The 21,681-nt window shown below is 30.7% G+C and overlaps 1 protein-coding gene across 1 annotated transcript in view; it reads left to right on the top strand.

The window, feature by feature from the left end:
- Positions 1–21,681, top strand: part of LOC106463155 (unconventional myosin-X-like) — a gene marked incomplete at its 5' end in the record, with an annotated part of 93,088 nt that overhangs the window by 15,060 nt on the left and 56,347 nt on the right. The window contains 15 exons of the mRNA XM_022391088.1: positions 279–371; positions 782–856; positions 2,034–2,084; positions 3,653–3,892; positions 4,258–4,403; positions 5,810–5,927; positions 6,411–6,566; positions 7,160–7,271; positions 7,783–7,889; positions 9,603–9,796; positions 10,827–10,850; positions 12,367–12,562; positions 15,089–15,424; positions 17,377–17,474; positions 19,097–19,382. Coding sequence (XP_022246796.1) covers positions 279–371; positions 782–856; positions 2,034–2,084; positions 3,653–3,892; positions 4,258–4,403; positions 5,810–5,927; positions 6,411–6,566; positions 7,160–7,271; positions 7,783–7,889; positions 9,603–9,796; positions 10,827–10,850; positions 12,367–12,562; positions 15,089–15,424; positions 17,377–17,474; positions 19,097–19,382 — 2,232 coding nt within the window. The remainder of the gene's footprint in view (positions 1–278; positions 372–781; positions 857–2,033; positions 2,085–3,652; positions 3,893–4,257; positions 4,404–5,809; positions 5,928–6,410; positions 6,567–7,159; positions 7,272–7,782; positions 7,890–9,602; positions 9,797–10,826; positions 10,851–12,366; positions 12,563–15,088; positions 15,425–17,376; positions 17,475–19,096; positions 19,383–21,681) is intronic.

Genomic DNA, 21,681 nt, shown 5'->3' on the forward strand with positions numbered 1-21,681 from the left:
ATTTTATTTTATTAGAAATACTTCACTAAAAAATATGATTTTTTGGATGTGAAAGACTTGTAATGCTAACTGAAAGACTGCCAAATTTATTGAAGATATACACACTATATTGAAAGTTAGAAGTATTAAATCTGTAAAGATTTTAAACAAGTACAAAGAGGTCACATGGTTAGTGAAATTGATTGAGCTCGTAATGAGAGATTTAAGCAATCATTTGAACTGTATGTTTCCTTGGTTTGTTGTGCTGTATGATTTATTTTATTAATAAATCTTCCTAGGTGAATAGTTTTGAACAGCTTTGTATCAACTTTACCAATGAAAAACTCCACAAGTTCTTTAACCACTATGTGTTTGCTTTAGAACAAGAAATAGTGAGTTTTTTGTTATTTTTTTATTTCTTGTAAAAGATCAGGAAATATGAATTTATGTAATTATAAAGCTAGAATTTTGAATATTATCAAGGCATCTGATTATGTGGCAATAAAATACATATATCACCTTTCTTTTGTTTCTTAAAACTAATGTTACATGACCATACCATGACAGAATAGTTTATAGAAATGTTTTCATTATCTGTATAAAGATGTGTTTGAAACAATATTTTTTTTCTTTGTTATGAAATTTAACCTGGTTTTATACTACTAGTACTTTGGGCTTGAGAAAAATGTGTAAACCAGGTGATCATTATAGAATGATAATCTACAATATTGCTATTTTATAACTAAATATGTATGTTGTATACATGTAACCAACATCTTATTGTTTTTTTATGTTTTTGTAGTACAGGCAAGAGGAGATTGCATTCTCTCACATCTCTTTCACGGACAATTCAGCCTGCCTTGAACTACTAGAAAAGGTGAAAGATATATATATATATATATAGATCAATAGATCATTACTGTTACACCAAAATATTGTCACTCTCAACTTGTTAGTGTTAGAATATGTTTATCATATTTTTCTTTTGTATCTAAAACATTTTATTGAGTGGTAATTAAATTTTTTTTTATATTTATTTACCCATATATGCCGGTTTTAAGTAATATAATTATGAGGTAGACATTTTGAATATTAAAAAAGCACAAATGAAATGCCTTATAAGAACTCATGTATATACATGTCAATTATTATAACTTGCCTGTAATCATATATGTTGCATTACACAGGATTGCTTTTGTTTTTTTGTGTTTTGTATCACAAGCATGTCTTTGAGTTTTCTGCCAGAAGCAGTTGTATTAGAATTGAACAGTTTTTTAACTTATTATCACCATGTGTTTGTACTTAAATAGACACACATATATCCACCTTTGTTTTATTTACAATTAAAATATCCAACTAATTTTGTTAATGTGTTTTGCAACAGTCAGTTCATAAAGGTGAGTTATGATAAAGAACTATGCTATTTTATTTTGAACATATTTGTGAGTGTAGGTTTCATAATTTGAATATAAATTTTAAGATTTTTTAAACAACTCAGTGTAACATTCTGATAACGCAATACCTGTGCAAGTTTCTGAAAGAAAGGACCTGAAGGGAGGAATTATGGGGTAAAGCACTTTCACTAATTTATACAATGAAAGCATCAATCTTCCATGATCTAAATTTCTGTGTAGGACTTAGTTGTACTTTTTTGTTAAAAAAACATTTTGAAAATGTGTTTTGACTGTTACAAAATCTTAGTAACCTATGGTGAGAACTTGATTAAGAAAAGTATTTCTCAACACAGATAAACACAGGAAAAGCCATAACTTTGTTACAAAAACCTTTTGAGAAGGAGTTCATGTTTTGACATGTATACCACCTAATTAATTCTGTAGTGTGTTTTATTTATGTGTAAGATTTAAAAAACGTTAGTTAGACTTAAATATAAAACATATTTGCTGAAAAGCTAGATGGTTGCAAACTCTTTCACTGTTAAAAGTATTAAAGTATGTGTACCTAAACAAAATCTCCACCAAAATAGTGTAAGATATATGACACTGTTACCATTAATCAAGAGTAGTTTGATAATCTATGTATTTGTTTATTTACAGCCGCCAAAATGCATACTACGACTGCTAACAGAAGAGTGTAGGATACCAAAGGTAGTATTTGATTTGTACTTGAAACAAAGTGAGCTTTTGCTCAAGGACAATGTATGTACCACAGATAAATTGTAGAAATCTTCATAACCTAAGGAACACATTTATACTGTAATTATGCAAAGTATCAGCCACAGAAAATATACTTAAGAGTCATCTGTCTTTTGGTATTATGGTAATAAAGAAATAAATTATTAAATGTTTTAATATGTTTATAGATGAAGGTTTTGAATTAAAATGGAATTTATTCACAATTAATAATTATGATGTGTTTTGAAATAAAGATATATATTTAAAATAGATTCCTTTTGATGATTTTTCACTTTTTTTTTTCCTATTGTATGCTTTAGTTCTTACTTAAAGTATCACTGAACCTTAAAGAGTAACTGAAATAATTAATAATAATTTCTCAGAACAAGCTACATACTTAGAGCAAAACTAGAAATCAACTTGACAATGAGTATAGCTAATTAAATATAATTTTCCTACATTTTTACTTATAAAGATTAGAATTTATTGTTTCATCAGTTAGTCATTGTTAACAATATTTTTGTCCACAAGCCCAGTAACATCTCAAGAGATTCAGCCTGCTTAGATTATTTAGATTAGTCCTAAATATACCTAATAAACTAACATTGCAAAACAGTCTTTCTAATAAAATTGTAATAATAAAAATACAAATGAAAAATAATAAAATTGAATATATTAAATATTCTAATCAATATTCTTCATGAAAGTAACAATAAAGAAATAATAGAATCTACCTTACTCACTGAACACACAACTACTAACTGTTACCTTCAAGTACTGTCATAGTTTTAATATTCATTGGATGCAGTATTAGAGGAGTAACAAACTGCACTTTTGACTGTGAGGATATTATAACCATGTAATAGTATTTTAACGTTTATTATATGCATATCTGAGCCAGAAGACTCCAGAAACAAGAGTTTTTGAAATTTACCATTTTTTCAGTACACATTTAACCATTCAATGTAAAAAATCTGAAGAATGTTAAATTTGTGCAAATTTAGTAGTTTTTTTATACATAACCTACAATTTCAAACTAAAGAGTATTTCAGATCCAAAATTGTCCCCTGATGGGACAGCTGTAAGTTTACAGATTTAAGATGCTAAAATCTTAGGGTCAATACCCATGGTGGGCGCAGCAGATAGCCCAATGTGGCTTTGCTCTATAAAAAAATTAACAATGATCCAAATTTAATGCCACAATTATGGATATTTTGTAGCCTCTTGGTTTTTAATTTGTTGCATCTTTTTTTTTTGTCTGGGAGAACTCTGTGTTAATGATTTTTTATGACGACACATATTTGTATAAAGACAAATAAACTGTGCAAAATGTGTATGAATTAAGTATTCGTATATGTTAATTTAAATTACATGCACTTAGCTGTAGAAAGTCCTTACTAATTAGTAAAATACTTGAAAATATAAATTTTCAACCATAACTTTTCTTTGCAATATTGAATCGTTGTTTTATAGTGAAGTACACAAAATATGTGTGTATGATATGATGCCAGGATGTTTTATAAATTTCATTTTTGAAATAGGGAACAGACTGTAGCTATGTCAACAAACTCCATCAAGAGTTTGAAGGCCATTCTAATTATATTCGTGGTGAAGATCGTAGGCGTTGGGATTTGGAATTTGGGATCAAGCATTATGCTGGAGAAGTTATTTACAGAGTGGATGGTTTCCTGGAGAAAAACAAAGATGTCCAACAGGATCAGTTTTTTGAACTAATGCAGATGTCTTCCAATGTTTTTGTTCAAGAACTTACCAAGTTTCAGGTTGTTTTCATGAGAAATGTCCTGATGATTTGTAATTTTGAAGTTTTCTAAAAAAGTATTTTAAAATTCTATTGTAAAGAATAATTTTCACAGTTCTTAAATATATGGAGCTAATAATAGTTAGTTTTCATGCCAAAAGATAACAATTCTTTGCTGTTCTGTTAAATATTGCTGTATTAAATTCCTCTTTTAGAATGTATAAAGACATACTCCCCTATATTATGTTCATGTTGATTTTCATGCAGGATAAAAAAGAAAAAAAAACGTTTTCATATGTATGTTTGTTCAAAGCCCAGCTTGATCTCCTTCAAGGGATATTATCCAAAGCTATATTTTATAAAATTATCATATTATTTTTGCATTAGGACTTACTAGGAGTCACCATAGCAAGGTTAGGCAGTGGAACAAGCACTATTTCTCGCACATTGACCAAAGGTCGTCCAACAGTTGCAGATGCTTTTAGATATCAACTAACTGCTCTAGTAGATCTTTTACATTCAACAAATCCTTGGTGAGTGTATGTAATCAGATAATTTCATGACAGACTACAGAACTTTCTAAAAGTCTTAGTAAGTCCCAGTGACATACAGATTAAATAACTAGATTTCTTTCAGTAGTTATGTGACGTACTCATTTCTTATTATATGCACTCAGTTGTTTAAGAGCAGTTTAAGTAATTTCATGATTTGTTATAGTTTTAATAGAATAGTTTTGCTGGAATTGAGTAGGATCAATATTGTTATTACCACCAGAATATCTTTCTGTTAAAATTGTCATCTGTCTTGATAATAAAGAAATGTATTTATAGTCAATTTATGTCTTTTCAATGAGGGCATATTTTAAACCTAAATCTTCATTTCCATAAGTGACATAATGTTCACGTGTAATATTTTAAATAAAAATATGTTATTCTTTTTGTAAAGGTCTTTGTCTGTTAAATTACATTCAGTTAGGTGTGGACTAGTGGTTAGTATGCTGGACTGTGGAATGTAATGTCAATGAACATACTCTGCACTTTCAGTTGTGGGCATGTTATTACAGTGGTCAAGAGTACCCCTGTAGGCAGTTGATTGTGGTGACTTGTTGCCCTCCCTCTGATGAGCAGTTCTAAATTATGGATATAATTGAACCTTGGTGTCTTTGACTTATCCATTTAGCACATGTATGTTGTTTAGGCTGAAAATAACAAATACCATATAAAGTTTTGGTAATTAGTTTTTCTTATTAAGATTTGTGTATGCCAAGTTTCATAAGTTATTGTTCATAACTTATGAAGGTCTTTCCATTCACAAACTTCCTGACTTTAAGTAAAAGAAAAGTATTAATGAAACTCCATATTTTTTAGTGGCTTTACTATTTTACTGACATGCTACTTGAAAATATTGAATAAGTACAATATTAATTACTATAAACACTTCTTTTTATTTCAAAAACATTCATTGTTTTGATTGAAAATAGGTTACAATAAACAGCTTGAAGTCATTTTACCTGCTGTTCTTGACTTTTAACATGTATATTTAGGTTTCTTTCGATTAACACAAAGAATATCTAATGTGAAGAATCTGTGAAAATAATTATTGTATATCATAGTTTGAGAGAAGAAAAACTGACCTATGTGTCAGTTGCATATCCATACAAAAAAGGTTCAATACTTTTAATAGCATTTGAAAATATCCCACCTTTGAAGTGTTATTCATGTTTTAAACAAGGTATATAGTGCATGAAATAGAGGAATTTAATTGTGCTATGTTTTCTTTGAAATATGAAGCATCTTTAAAAAAGCTTAAATGAGATTCTTTATTTCTCAATTCCTTTACAAAAAACTGTTAACTTTTTGTCTTAGATCAGAATCATATTGAATGTTTTTGTGTTATTCTTGTGGGAGGGAACTTTGTTTTATATATCTTTCTTTTTCAGGTATGTTCGTTGCATCAAACCAAACACAAAAAAAATTCCAAATATGTATGATTCAGAACAAGTACTGCTGCAGCTTCGATACCTAGGAATGTTAGACATAATTCGGATCAGAAGAGAAGTAATCTGAATTTTTAAGTTTCTTAAAAGTTTTTGAAAGTGCAAGAGCTTTCTGAATACTTTGGCCATTGATCATAAAAAAAAAGTTTACTACCTTAAACTTTTATATTGTTAGGTGTTTTCTGTGTTCATGAATGCTTAATTGGAAATGATTTTATCACTATACTGAGAGAGGCTGGTAACCTTGTATACCACGTGAAAAATGATTTTTATTTCTTTCCCTGTGAAACCTATTTATGGGTGTGCTCCACCTACAACACTACATAGAGATGTTATGTTCTATACAAAACTCTCTAGTTATACAGTGACAGTGGAAGAGTGTTATATTTGATTATGTTTCTTTTGGTTAGTATTGAGAGATACAAAATCAAATATTTATATTCTGTTAGAAGTTTTACATTTTTTTACTAAATTATTAAAAGAAATTTTGTGTTTGCTCTGAGTGTATATGAATGTGTAATAGTTATGTTTTGATTTTTTTTAGGGTTTTCCAATCCATCTTTCTTTCATGGAGTTTCTTCAGAGGTATCGTTGTTTGGTTCGGAATGTAGATGCGACAACAGAATATTATGAAATAATAGAGATAATACTGAAAAGTACTGATGTGGCCATATCAGAATGGCAAATTGGAAGATCAAAGGTAGTATGTGTAATTTGTGAGTGTATATGTATGTGTAAGAACAGAAGTCCTAATGTCATAAGATAGTAATAGTTATAAAAAGTGTTATAAATGATAGTTTGTATTGTTAAAGGTGTGTGTTTTTATTTTGTAATTTTGGTAAAATCAATGTAGAGATTTTCACACAAAAACCGTATGAACTGTTTAATAATGTAATGTTATTATAAATTGTTAAATCTTTTAGTTGTATCCTGATAAATAAAAAAAAAAAATAATTTGTGCTTTTAATAATTATTTAATGTTTTAGTAATGACTGAAGTACTTTTTAAGATGTGTTATAAACTAGCACTTTCCCCTTTGGTCAACTTGAAAACTACATTATACATATGGAAATGAAAACAGCTGTAAAACTTGTAATGACTTTACATTTTTTGTATCTTTTTAAATGTTGTTTATTGAAGATTTCTATCGTATTACTTTGGCATCCTTTAGGACATAATGTTTGTTACAAAATAATTAATTTTTTGTTTCAATAAAAATTGCAGAGTTCTAATAAATTAAATTATATTTTATCAGTATTTCAATAATGTTTGAAAAGGAATATTGTTTTCTAGGTATTTTTAAGGGGAAGTATGCATGAACCTTTAGAAGATAAAAGAAAAATCTTAGTGAAAGCTATGGCTATTGTTATACAGAAACACTGGAAAAGATTTGTCCAGAGAAAAGGTGAAAAATCTTGTTATACTGTCATTCTTCTTTGTGGTACACTATCTGTTTGTATTATATCCAGTGTTATAATGATTGGAAATTTTTTAAATGTACCCTTCACCATAATGTTGGATTTATAGTTTTCTTTGTTTACTGAATGTTTCTTATCCATGTAATATGATTATATTTTATTGTGAAAAAATAAGTATAGTAATGCACTTACATACATGTTTAGTTTGCATAGGAATGTACACAAATGGAGCAATCTTCCTGTGCTTACCAAGTGTATACCCATCTGCTGGGTGAAAAGTGTTAATATGAGGATAAGTGGATTAAGGTAGACAAATAGTAAACTATAGTAAAGTTTTGTTTAAGTTCTCCAGAGTATTTTATAATTATGGAAAAAACTAAAGCTCTTAGTTTTGTTTGTAATAGCTTATATTATATATATATATAAAATGGAAATTTTTACAGAGTTTATCATTCATTTTAATTCATATAAAAATTCATAGGAGAATGTATTTTGCAGTGTTTCTTCAACATCGTCAAGCAGCTGTGACAATTCAGCGATACTTCCGGGGCCACAGGCAGCGAATACAATTCATTTGGATGAAACGAGCAGCGATAACCATTCAGGTGAGTGTTAGCCCTCTCAATATGGACATGTTAAAGAACACATGCCACAACATTTGAGACATTTATTTCCAAAATTTAATTATACAACTTTATTATCATTGTATTCAATAAAATTGGCATCACATTTTAGTTTATAATTCAAATTTTAACTATAAATATATATATATATTTTAATTTGAAAGAAAATATTAAAAAGAATGATAAATATGCTATTTTGTGTGTCATGTCTTATTGCTCAGTTTATATTTCACTATGCCTACCATACAATGTCTATAGTGGTTAATGAATTAGAAACTCAAATTGCAGACATTTACAAGCTAGAATATAAAATAAAGCCTGATTTGCTGAAATATCAATATATTTTGCAAACCTACTAAGGCTTCATATAATACACACAAGTTAAGTATTTATACTATAACTTTTAATGCAATAAATGTATCTTCATAAAATTTGGTAGCCTTTCAGTAAAGATTACAAGTCTTTCGTACACAAAAAATCAGATTTTTTAATGAAGTCTTTTTTATTATAGATTTGTTTCTGAAAATATCGAGTTTGTTTTGTTACCAGTCTAAGAGCGAAGTTATAATCATAACTAAAAAATTATTGTTCGTCCCAAAAATCTCAAATATTATTTGTGTAATTTTTAAAACCTCCTAAATACATTTCAAATGTTTGTTTTTGATAAAACTTTATATTTTTTCTGTTATTTTCTCTACCCTATCTTTATGGGGTCTGTCAATAATAATATACAACTGGCCTTTACAAAGTGACCTGTCTTGGCTGTTTTAGTGGACTAGTATTTTTATAAATACAGTCACATTTAAATTATTATACATTTTATATATGTATATACATGAAGTAGCACTATTTTCTATTTCAAAAATCAATTTATGAATAAGTTTTGTCCTAGCTGTTTTTATGGTTTTTGTTAAATGTAGATTTAACATTATAGCAACATACTGTATGACCAGTTGGATTTAAGTCTATAATAAGGCATTTATGTTAATCATATATAACTAGACCTTAAATTATTAGAAAAATTGTGATCAAGTTAACATATAGTCATCAATTTGGTACCCTTTGGCTTAGTGGTGTTTTCAGTAATATGTAATAACCTGTGTAAATAGATGTTTTGAATAAAATATTGTGTATTTTTTATTTAAGTGGAAAGCATTTGGAATTTTCCGATAGAAGTTTGATGTCAGAGCTCCTTAATTCAGCCTTTTAGATAATTTGTATTAAACTTACATTAACCTTTATTTAAAAAAAAGACATAAGTGTTAGAAAACATTTCCTATAAAAATGCTATTCAGTATCATACATTCAAAAGAAAATGTAAATTTTATACATGCTAAGGTGGGTCAGTCATGGCTCAGTGATTAGTGTGACAGACTGTAGAGCTGACATTCTGTGGTTCTTGTCCTATTACTACAATAATAAAATTGTGTTCCACACTTTGAGGTCATTATAAGAGTGACAATCAAATTCCACTATTTAGTCTGACAGGAATAGCTCAAGAGTTGTCAATGCATGGTGTTGAATAGCTGCCTTCCTTTTAGTCTATCTTTTCAAAATTAGGGAAGACTAGTACAGTTAGCTCCTGTGGAGCTTTACACAAAATCTGAAAATCAAACAGATATGCTAACATACTTTAGTTAAACGTCTAGAATGAAATGTTTTCAGCTTAAAAATGTTTATTTTATAATTTTTAAGGCTTTTGTACGAGGTATGTTTGCTAGAGAAGTTGCAGCGGCTCTGCGTGAGATGCGTCGAGTTGAAGCAGAGATGAGAAAGAAAGAGCAGGAAGAAGAAAAGAAACGCAGGTTAGAAGAAGAACAGAGAGAGTTGGAAGCTGAGCAAAAAGAACAAGAAAAGCTAGAACTAAAAGCTACAGATGGAACTTCAAGGTAAAGAATTGTAGATTTTCAATAAGATGGGTAATTTGGTGATGATTTTAAAAATTTAGTACAATTTAGTGATTTAAAAAAAACATTATTACACACTTTTAAGTTATCTTAATTCTATGAATGTATATAGTATTTGGGTGGAATGAACTGTGTTGATGTACAAAGTGGTATTAACCTGAGAATAGCTAAATATATTTGTAAATAAGTCTCTTCCTAGTTTACAAATTTTGTTTAAATAGTTGACAGTTTGTTGTTCCTGATATATTAAACTGTATCATTTTGATTGCTTAGGTTTATTTATAGATTAACCATATATTGATAAACATAGTGGTTGCAGCAAGTAGTAGTTATAAGCTTTTCTAAATGCATTTCTCTTACTAAATATATTTAGCAATTATGAATTCACACCAGATTTTATTAATGAATGTGCCAGTCTCGTGACTAGTGCTTTTAATTTTGATATCCTCTTTATATTCATGATAAAATGCATGTCTTTTATCACCCATTCGACTTAAGATACTAATACAATGAAATTTACTACAAGAAGTCATTTCTGGGCAAAATTGTTTTTCATTATGACACTTTAAACAGTCGTTTTGGTGCTTTAGATCTATAGGAATTTAGCAGTGATTTTTGTTGAATATTTTGCTTTTATTAAGATAGTTTGTTACTATCTAGTTAGTAGCATGCATTGATGGTATTCATGTTTTACTCAGTATATATTCCTATATTAGGAATAGTTATTAGGCTGAGGTTGTATTTATTTGATGTGATTTTCATTTTACCTAGATCTTCTTTTTGTGAATGTCAGTGGAGGTAATGTTTTACTCAGTACAAATTTTTGTATTAGAAGTACAAGTTTAGTTTAAGAGTATATTTTTGGATTAAAAAAAACATTCCTATCTGATTACTATGTGTAAAGTTTTACTGGATAGCTTAATTTCTCAAACTGCTGTAAAAACAGATTGTTGAAAGTGTATTAACATCTTGGTTACTTTTGTGGTTCATATCACTTTTCCATTTTTAACAGTTTGCAAATGGCTAAAGAACAAGGGTAAGTTGTTTATTTTAGCTTAATTTAAGTATGATTTTTGATCAGTGTATGGTTATTTATCTTCTTACCTTTCTTTTTTTTTTACAAGAGTGATTAGAACTGACCATATTCCAGTCATACAAGCAAATAATCCAATTTTATCTTGGAACTTTAGCTAAACTATAAGACATAATTGAGTTTTACAGTTTCAGTTTGTATCAAGCCTTGCCATTCCTCAACTAAAGTTATATAAGAATATATTGCTAAGTAGAGTCCTTAATGCATTTGAATGAGAAATTGTATTGATGTAAATTTTGATCAAACATGTATGATGACCTATAATGTTTCTCAGTAAGTAGTTCTCTAGTATTCCACCTAATATTAGCTGTTTCAACAATAAATTTTACACTGTTTCACACCTTAGCTGGTGAGGTTATCAAATTTACTGCTTGAGGTAAGCTTGTAGTTTGTTTTTTTTTTTGTTAAATCTGAAAATGAGAAGAAAAAAAGTGAACAGAAACAACACACTTAATCTAATAACTCAAAGTGTTAGAGCTTAAACATATTTTCAGGTGGTTGGGGTGCTTGACTCACAATCTGAGGGTTTGAATCCCCGTCCCACTAAACATGCTCGCCCTTTCAGCCGTGGGTGCGTTATAATGGTCAATCCCACTATTCGTTGGTAAAAGAGTAGCCCAAGAGTTGGCAATGGGTGGTGATGACTAGCTCCCTTCCCTCTAGTCTTTCACTGCTAAATTAGGGATGGCTAGCATAGATAGCAAACAAAACCTTTTCATAATAAAAGATGTCCAAAAATATTTATGCATAAAATTTGAACAGGTAAATGTTTGTCTAAAAAGACACTTATATGAATATATTTAAATTTAGTATCCCATTTGGCCTAGTTGTTAGAATGATACTGGCTAATATTGAAGTTTTCATTTTTTCATGTTAACTTGTCTTCTAGTGCATGTGATTTTAACAACACATTTTTGATGTATTGATCAAATTGTTGATGGAAAAGACAATTCCTTTGGTAAAATCATAAGATATTGTTGCTTGTTTTTAACAGTATTTTATTCAAACAGAACAGTAATCACAGTATGAACATTTCACTTTTGATTTAAGTATTTTTATTTTATGTTATTTTTTGTAAAGTGAAATTAGTTTTAAAGCCTAACCAGTGAGCCCCTTGATAGCTTATAATGCTAAGATTAGGGGTTTGCTGCACAGTACAGATTAATAACAAACAAACTAACTAATCCATCAACAAATAATTTATATAAAACTAGTTTTATATTGGAGTTTTTTACAAATTACACAATTATGTATTATATTTATTAGGAAAAATAAGTAATATAACATTTTGGTATATAAATTTTAGTCATTATATTTTTTGGAACAAGTTTAAATATGTTAAATCATTTCTAGGTTTTATTTGATAAAATTATGTTAAAGTTAAACTTTCAATTCAGTAAAGAAAAATACAAGGTAATATTTCAAAAATTGTCAATAAACAAATTTTAATTTCACACAGGGCTACACAAGAACTTGCAACTATTACTAGTTTGGTGGAAAAAAATGTTCGACGTGCTCAAGAAACTTCAGAATGTTTGGACCTTGATGAGATGTTTTCATTTCTTAGTGATGTTCAGGAAAGCCATGCCAATATGGAGGATGTCATAATTGAAACAGAAGAACAAACAGATGCTTTACTCAAAGATCTGAATGAGGTGACATGATTGTACAGATATCTTAGTGTACTATAGTAAACAACTTATTGCCACAAGCACAATCCTGCTGAAATCATTCAATAATTAAAGAGTATTTTCAGTTTTCACCCTTCTCCAGTACCACTAATGGTACCACTTACCACTAATGGTCAGTGACCCCAGAAGAGTTTATCAAATTGAAGCATCTCATGATGTTTTCCTATACCCCATTAATTCAGTTTTAATTTTTTAGAAAGAAACAGTATATTATTTCCAAATCTTAATTTTCTATAAGTCAATTCAAATTAAAATATGCAAAAATATTTATTCCCATAAATTTCTCTTATCAAAATTAGTCAAAAATGCTTATGAAAATATGTTTTTAAATCTTCTAGAAGAAATTTACAAAATACTTGGTAAGATATATGTACTTCTTTTAGTTTATGCCAAAATGTAACAAATATATTTTAAAACATTTGACATATGCAGCCAGTTTTAAAATTAGTTAATTTTGGCTTAGAAAATACCAACAAATCACATATGTTTTGTTTTTTTAAGATTAAGGACCAGTGTTTATTTCACCAGCTAAAGACCATCAAAATTAGTTCTTACCAAAAATGGTCTTTGCTTGTTCTAAGCTGTATCTCATTAGGATGTATATATTGGATATTTTGCAATCAGTTTCATATATTTTATGCAGTTCACTTATTTGGAGCTGGTCCATTTAAATAATATAATAATACTATACAGAAACAAATTTCAATGTGCATTAGGCTTAATAGGTTGTCATGATATAAAATACTGTATATTTTAGATATTATTGATTAATTTGTTTTTGTGAGAGAATATTTTATTATTGTTTATTAGATAATTGTAGGAGGTTTTGTTAATAATTCATTGATGTTGAGACTATTGAATGTCACGTACAATACATTGACGTCGAGAATATAGAAGGTGGACAGACAATTAGGTGATAAAGATATAAATAGCGTGAGATGAGCAAGAAGCAGCAAACAGATAATAGCAGAAGAAAGTAAAATTATGAAAGGAAAAGATAACTACCATAGAAGTGATAGGCCTAACGATTGACATAGGCCTAACATTTAATAAGTTAGAGTAAGACTAACAGTAGAAAAGAAGATAAGAAAAATAATTTATTCCGTCAAAGTGAAATTCTAAAGTAATTGAATCAGCCTGAGTGCACTCTGACAAAAGGAACAGAGCATCTTCAGAAGAAAGAAGACCAAATGATTACGGTAATTCATGCCACAACTGTAAGTGAATCACACAGAGAATACACGTGCGATAGTAATAGAAAAGATAGTTTGGCTTGTGAACTGAAATTATGAAGTAATTGAATAGCCTAAGTAGACTTTTGACAAGAAGAAGAAGATAACTATATATATAGTGTTTATTATATGCCTGTAATCATTATAGTGTGAATACTTTGTTGTACATATGTTAAACTTGTTCCGTATATATATATATATTATTTGATAAACTGTCAACTGAAATTCTAAATTAATTTAATAGGCCTAAGTGGACTATTGACAAGAAGAAGAGAACTATATATGTAGTGTTTATGATATGCCTATAATCGCTATAATGTGAAGACTGTTGTACATATGTTTAACTTGTTCCAAATATATATATCATTTGAAAACAAGTGAAGTGCGTGCTGTTTATTCATCATTGAATTTATTGCTAACAAGTCGCAAACACCAACTGTAGAAGAATCCTAAGCCCAAAAACGACAAAGTATATATTTATACTATTAAGAAGTATAAGTAAAAGCCTTTTTATTTTGACAATTGGTGAAGATCAGATTTTTAAATTCTGACACAGGTTAATATTTTGCCTATTGCCTGGGCTTAACTTACTAAATCAATAAAGAACTCGATTGGCCAAGCACCTTCAATCATTAAGTTTGAGCCACTATACTTAGTGAAGGGGGAGTTCTTCAGAGAAGAATTTGATTATTTCAATGAATAAGTATTTAAAGAAAAAAATTGAAAAATTAATTTGCCAAAATATAAGTAGCCAGTTTCCAATATCAGTTACTTTATAGAAGCATAAGCATTAAGAAAGGAATGAAATACTGTATTCAAAATTTAGAGCTTAGGAGTATGAGCTTGTTGTTGCTTATATAACATATCCAACCTGCTTAGTATTCTTCAGTTACAAATAAAATAGCAAAACTTTTAAAAAATATGGTAATTATTAATACCCAAATAATAATTGGACAGGCTTAGTTAATTAGATGTTAATTACAATTTTAAAACATAGATTACAGTGTATTGTTTTAATGTTTTTTGGAATATATTTTCATCCTGTAACATTCAAGCCAAATTGATTAATTATTTTTCTTTTGAGGGTTTCATTGGCTGTCATTAAGCAAGTACAATCCTCTACAAACCCATTCTTATGTTTGAGTTTTAATCTAGGACAGATCAGTGGCTTACATAATGACATGGAAAAACAAGATTCTGTGTGTTTAAACTATATTAATCAATAACTTTTTCTTATATTTGTAAATGTCTTTTTCAGCATTCAACTAATTTGGAACAAACAAAACTTGTTCTATCCCCTGAGAAGTCCCCTCGTTCAAGTCCACCACCTCCACCTGTCTTAGACATACCTACTTGTCAGTCGTCAGAACCAGCACTTTATGTTAACATCACTACCTTGACAAAAACGTTTCCCCAGTCCTCTTTATTATCACCAATTTCTCCTTGTGACAAAACTGGTAGTAATATGGAAGTGTCCAAACATCTGGTCTCTCCAGAATCAACCAGTGACATAAAAAGAGAGCTTTCTCCTTCTCTTTCATCAGAACTGCCTACTGAAAATCAAGAAGACTGGTCTATAGCAAGGCCAGCTGTAGTAAGTTATTCTTTATTAAATGAGGTTTAAAAAAATCAGTGATTATTACAACATTTTGAATAAGCAAGACTGTCAATTTTTATGAATATATAACTAATCTTATCCAACAAATTACATCATTCTTAATAATATCAAAAGTATTTATTACTGAATTTCTTCTCCTTACCAAAACATGAATTTTAGTGAAGAAAAGATGATTTAGGGGCCTAACCTTTTCTTTGACTTGCTACTTCCACTACAGCAAATTAGTTTCATTGAATTCACAACTGATTAGTGCTGCATAGGAGAGTGAAAAAAGTAAACAAAATAGGCATCACATAGTGGTGAAATGCAACAGTTTGTTTGATTCTGATGTATAGTCCTTTACTCACTACTAATAATCTAAAGTATTTTAAGTTATTAGAGGTGAGTTAAAGAACTAGATATCAAAACCGAACATCTACAGTAGCTATGTTTGGATAGAATATACAATTTAAGTTGTTGTTATAGAAAAATATTGTCTAAAATTGCATCATTTTGAAGACAGACTAACCAATCCACACCTAGAAGACAAATAATTAATATTTCATAGAATGTATTCCAATAGTTTTCAATATTAATTTATTAATTTATGCTTCCAATTACAGTATTCAAATTAATGTAATTATGCATTGATCTGTAAGATTTAATGAAGTGCTGTTACTAGCAAAAACAAAAAAGTGATAATTTGCAGTTATGCAGAGTATGTGCTGTCTATCTTACCATGACTGTGAGGTACATACACTAAAGAATTAATGAGAGAAGTAGTTAAAAAAATTACATTTGTGTATGTTTATAGACTAGATTAAATACCATTTGCTTGTATAATAATGCTTGAGGAATTGAATTACTGATTGGTTAACAACAGTAAAAAAAATAACCTGCATTTTCTTTAATTATGTTAGTTTCTATTTTGAATGAAGTTTGACTGGACTTTTTAATTTGACAACTGGGTCTCAGAATTTGTTCAGGAATATTAGCTACAAAGTTGCTTTGAAAAGTAGGATAGTTACTTTTCTCTCTTTAAAACTTACTGAGAAGTTTGGTTTGATTTGTTATGAATTTCGTGCAAAGCTAGACGTGGGCTATCTGCGCTAGCCATCCCTAATTTAGCAGTGGAGGACTAGAGGGAAGGCAGTTAGTCATCACCATCCACTGCCAACTCTTGGGCGACTCTTTTACCAATGAATAGTGGGATTGACCATCGCATTATAATGCCCCCACAGCTGAAAGGGCGAGTGTGTTTGGTGGGACAGGGATTCGAACCTGCAGATTGCGAGTCAAGCACCCTAACCACCTGGCCATGCCAGTCCCTTACTGAGAGAATTGTTTCTTAGAAAGCAACTTGTTTTGCTTCTCTAAATTGATATCTATTATCTAGCAGTACTAGAAAGCTCCGAGTTCTAACTCATACAACAATAACAATTACTCATTAAATTTAATTTAAAATAAAGTCTCTCCTTTTTTTCCTAACTTGATACTTATTACTATATTGTGACTTTTACTTAGTTCTTATTGTTTGCATGGAATGAGTCTACAAGTATCCTTACCATTTTATTGATTTTACAAGTTGCCAAAATAGTTATCTCTTATTATTTATTTTTTAAAGTTCCTTGGTTCCTCCTGTTAAATGTCCCAAAACAGCTAGATGTCAGTCTCTTCCAGTAAAATAAAGCTATTATTAAATAAATGTTTTATATTGAGAAGATAGTAGAGAAAATAGTGAAATTTTTTGTTAAATTCTAACATATGTAAAAAAATGTCTTGATTGTTAAGCCATGATAACTGCATCAGCAAGCTCACAGTAGTCTGAATTCACAGATAGCCATATACTTTATGCACTTTATTTTGGTGTAATGTTTTGTAGTTCATACATTCATAAGTAATTGAGGTAGGTTTCTAAGGCAAATATTTCAGCATTTTTATTATTTCAGGAATCATGGGTATATGGCATGAAAAGTCAACAGAAACCTAGTGGGAATAAACATTCCATTCATGTCACAGAAGCAGAAGGTCAGGAGAGAGAGATCAGGTACAAGTTTATTTACCTTTTAGTAATACTGAGTAGTGTATCAATCTGAGTTTAAGTCATTTATGAGCATCAATTTTAATAGGGTTTGTTTATGTCAGTGTTAGTGAAATGAGTTTGTGTTACCTTAGTTGTGTCTGCATGTGTTGACAGAAGTATTAATGAAATTTGTTTTACTCAATATCTTTTTGTTTGGGTGGCAGTATTAACAGAGCTTGTTTTAATCAGTGTATCTATGTGTGGATAGTAATATTATTGGGGTTTGTTTTGCATAGTGGCTTTATGTTTGGGCAGTAATGTCCGTGGAGTTTGTTTACACCCAATGTTAATAGAGTTTGTTTTACTTTGGTAGTGTATGTTTATGCAAACAACATTTTTAACACTTTTGCTGCATTGTGATGTAAGACTTACAATATGATATCCGTTTATATGTGTGAATTGTGCCATAGAATCTACAGCATATACTAGCTTCCTGTTCCTGTATCCGTGCACAGGATATTTGCCTTGTCAACATATATAATGCATACCAGGGAAAATCCCAAGTTTTTTAGCAATTATATGTTGTATAGATCATGTGACAAAACTGTGTGGCTACTGCATATCTCCAGCAGGATAACGTACTTTCATACTAATAAGATTTTGGGTAGCATCTATAGAAATATTGAATACAAGACAAGGGATATTATTGTTTCACTCTATAGATCACTTGTAAGGCCTCACTTAGAGTACTGTGTACAGTTTGCGGCTCCTTCCTCAAGAATGACATTGAATTGTTGAAGAAGATTCAGAAAAGAGCCACTAGGATGATATCTGAGATGGTGAGGTTGTCCTGTGCAGAGAGTCTAAAATCTCTGAACTTGTTTTCTCTAGAGAGGAGAAGAGTCAGAGGGGATTTTATTGAAGTGTTTAAGATTATTGATAATATAGATCCATCAATTTTTTGTGTTTAGCAGTGAAAACAATAGGACAAGGGGTCATAAATTCAAATTTTGCAGTGTAGGAGTTGTCTGCGATTTACACAGTATTACTTTTCAAACTTTTTGTCCCTTTAAAATTTTATGAAGTTTATGAAATTATGAAATTTATATTATATCAAAGCATGTATAATAAATTATTAAAATCTACGTTTCTAGAATAAACAAATTCTAGACATGATTTCATGGGCTATTATAACCTATTATATCATGTTTTTTTCTATTATGTGGTTTTAATATGGAAGTTGTGGTGTGTAAGGTTACCTGTGAAAAACTGTGAAGTTGGTTATTATTTACAAACTTTTAAGTCATTTCACTCTGTCAGAAATGTAAAACAGTTTGCCTATTTTAATATATATATATATTTATATAGGATGATTAAATAGAAATCGATAAATAAAAAACTTGTAAGTCTACAGGCATCTTATTAATAACAAGTCCTAAAAACAGCCTCATTGTAGATTTTGTTAATTTTAAAATTAAATGATAGTAAAAATTGCGATGTTGTACCTGTATAATGAATGTTATTAGGGACAGTAAGCAAGTGTATAAATTATAAAATTCTGTTGAAATTTTTATTATTTTTGCATTGTGTTAATATATATATATATATGTATCTACCTAATTCAATTTTGTAATAATTGATATCAGGAGAAAACAACGTGTTGAGAAAAGGCTAAATGAAATAGAAGCAGAAGATGATCAGACTGGCATGTATCATTTTGATATGATTGAGTTTGCAGAAAAGTTTTTTAACTTCCATGAGCGAGATGTTGGTGGAACTATGATGAGGACTCTTAGTTGGCGACGAAAGTCAACTGGGGATATAATACCAAAGTATGAAATGGTGACATATACACGCAGTACTAGCATCCCAACCTCTCATGTTCAAATACATGACCCAGAAAACATTGCTATTGCTTGTTCCATATTTAAGGTAAGATGTTTTTCTCTCTCATAAGTGATGTGCTAAATGAACATCTGGCTCTTGCTCGAAATGATAGCTATAAAGATAATCCATAGTTTTAATACTTTCTCAACCAACACATTTCTTTGAACTAATAAAGACCATAATTTATGGCTCTAAATTATAACCAAAGCAACAAGTCAGATCATTATTATTATTTTATGATTTTTTTTTTCTCAGTGTTAATTTAAACAAAAATGTATACATTATGTGCCGATATGTGGTAATAACTGAAGTATAAATGTTAATATAATTATTTTGGGAAGGATGGCAGTCAATACAAGTTAGATCTGATCATAAACACTAAAGTTTTATATATGTATAAGTTTCTGATATGGTACGTTCCTCTACTCAAAAGATTAGCTATTATCGCCTAGTGCTGCCCTCTATATGCAAATTTTTTCTTTATACATGCCACAAGCCTTCTGTTCCCCCTATTGGAATCAAATCATTGATTTGTCCCACATCAACTTCGTTCAACTATCCTGTTTTGCCATAAAAGTCATTTCTCCCCTACAGTGGGCATTTTCTCCAGGCTTTTATTGATGACCAAGATGGATGTCACCAATACTTATCTCCACATCACTTTATCATCACAGTCTCATCCGTATCTTTGGTTCATCCAACACGGGGTGGTTTATCAATTTCACGCCCTACCCTTTGGGCTTGTTTCTGTACCTTATGTTTTCTGTTGGGTGGTCAGAGCTTTTGTCCGCCATTTTCATGCTCTGGGATTGGAATTCCACCATTATATGGACAACTGGCTAGCCATATTTGTCAACTCCTTCTAGTGGCTGCTTGGGCGGGCTGGTTAATCAAACTAGAGAAGTCCTTCCTCTTACTTACCCAATATCTCATCCACTTGGGTGTTTTTTCGACACTCATCTCAGTTGAGCCCAACCTTCTCATTTACGACTTCGTTACATGGAACTGCTGTTAGTTCGCCATGCCCTTTCAGCTCCTTCACTTTCTGCTTGTGAGGTTCTATCACTTTTGGGAATATGGTCTTCAATGACATACATCACTGTTCCCCCTCAGTCGTGTGCATATGCGGTTCCTTCAGTGAGCTTTGCACAATCAATGGAACTTTGCTCAGGATCCCTTGTCAGCTCCTGTTACCCTTCCTCCTACCCTTATGGATGATCTGCATTGGTGGTTGGACAAGTCCCATACATTGGCAGGTGTCCCACTTCCTCCTCCTTGTCTGGATGTACATCTTTTCATGGATGCATCCCTTCAGGGCTGGGGTGCATGGGTCAGTCACCTAGAGGCTTTGGGTCTTTGGTCTATAGACGAAAGATCTTTGCATATCAATGTCCTCAAGCTTCTTGTGGTCTGTCGGGCTTTGAATCACTTGCTTCCTCTCACCAGACATTGTCTAGTGATGATTCCTTCTGACAAGTCTATGGTGGTAGCACATATCAATCACCAAGAGGGCACCCAGTCGAGATCTCTCTGTTTTCAAATGTTGGATTTATTATATTGGGCCCACACACATACCACATTCATCTCATAGCATATCACATTCTGAGTGCTTTCAATCTTCTAGTGCCCCGACCAAATACATCCGGTGGAGTGGTGTTTAGATTCCCTTGTTTTCCAGTGGCTTTGCAATTGGTGGGTTTTTCCCCATGTAGATGCATTTGCCACATACCTCAGTCACAAGTTACCCCTCTTTTGATCCCTGATACCTCATCCCTTGGCTCTGGCTGTTGATGCTTTCAACCAGGATTGGTCCCACAAATTTCTTTATGTTTATCCTCCTATCAGATTACTTTATTGGGTGATCTCTCTTTCATCCATACCACTCCATGTCCAGTCCTTCTAATCCCTCTTTATTGGCCAGCTTGTCTGTGGTTTCCACGATTACAACAACTGCATCTTTTCCATCCAGTACCTCTTCCTTTGTCTCCCTCCCTTATTCTTCAACCTTGGTCACTGGTTCTACATCCAGCCATTCACGTCCTTTGTCTTCACGCCTGGCTTTATCCAGTCCTTGGTGAGGAGATCAGGTTTATTTCGTCAAATAGCTTTCCTTGTAGCTCATTCCGTACATTCTTCTTCAATGGAGGTGTATCAGCACAAATGGAAAATGTTCCGCAGTTGGTCTGTGACTTGGGGATTTCTTGCTGACTGATCTACTGTGGCTTGTTTGGTGGAGTTTCTCACATGGCTTTTCTACCGGGGATCTTTGGTTTCCTCGTTCTTGGGTTATAAAATTTTCTTATCCCATACCTTTCATTTTTCCCAATATTATTGAGTTTTTGCT

The sequence above is a fragment of the Limulus polyphemus genome, unplaced genomic scaffold (assembly GCF_000517525.1).
Source record: "Limulus polyphemus unplaced genomic scaffold, Limulus_polyphemus-2.1.2 Scaffold51, whole genome shotgun sequence".
NCBI lineage: Eukaryota > Metazoa > Arthropoda > Merostomata > Xiphosura > Limulidae > Limulus > Limulus polyphemus.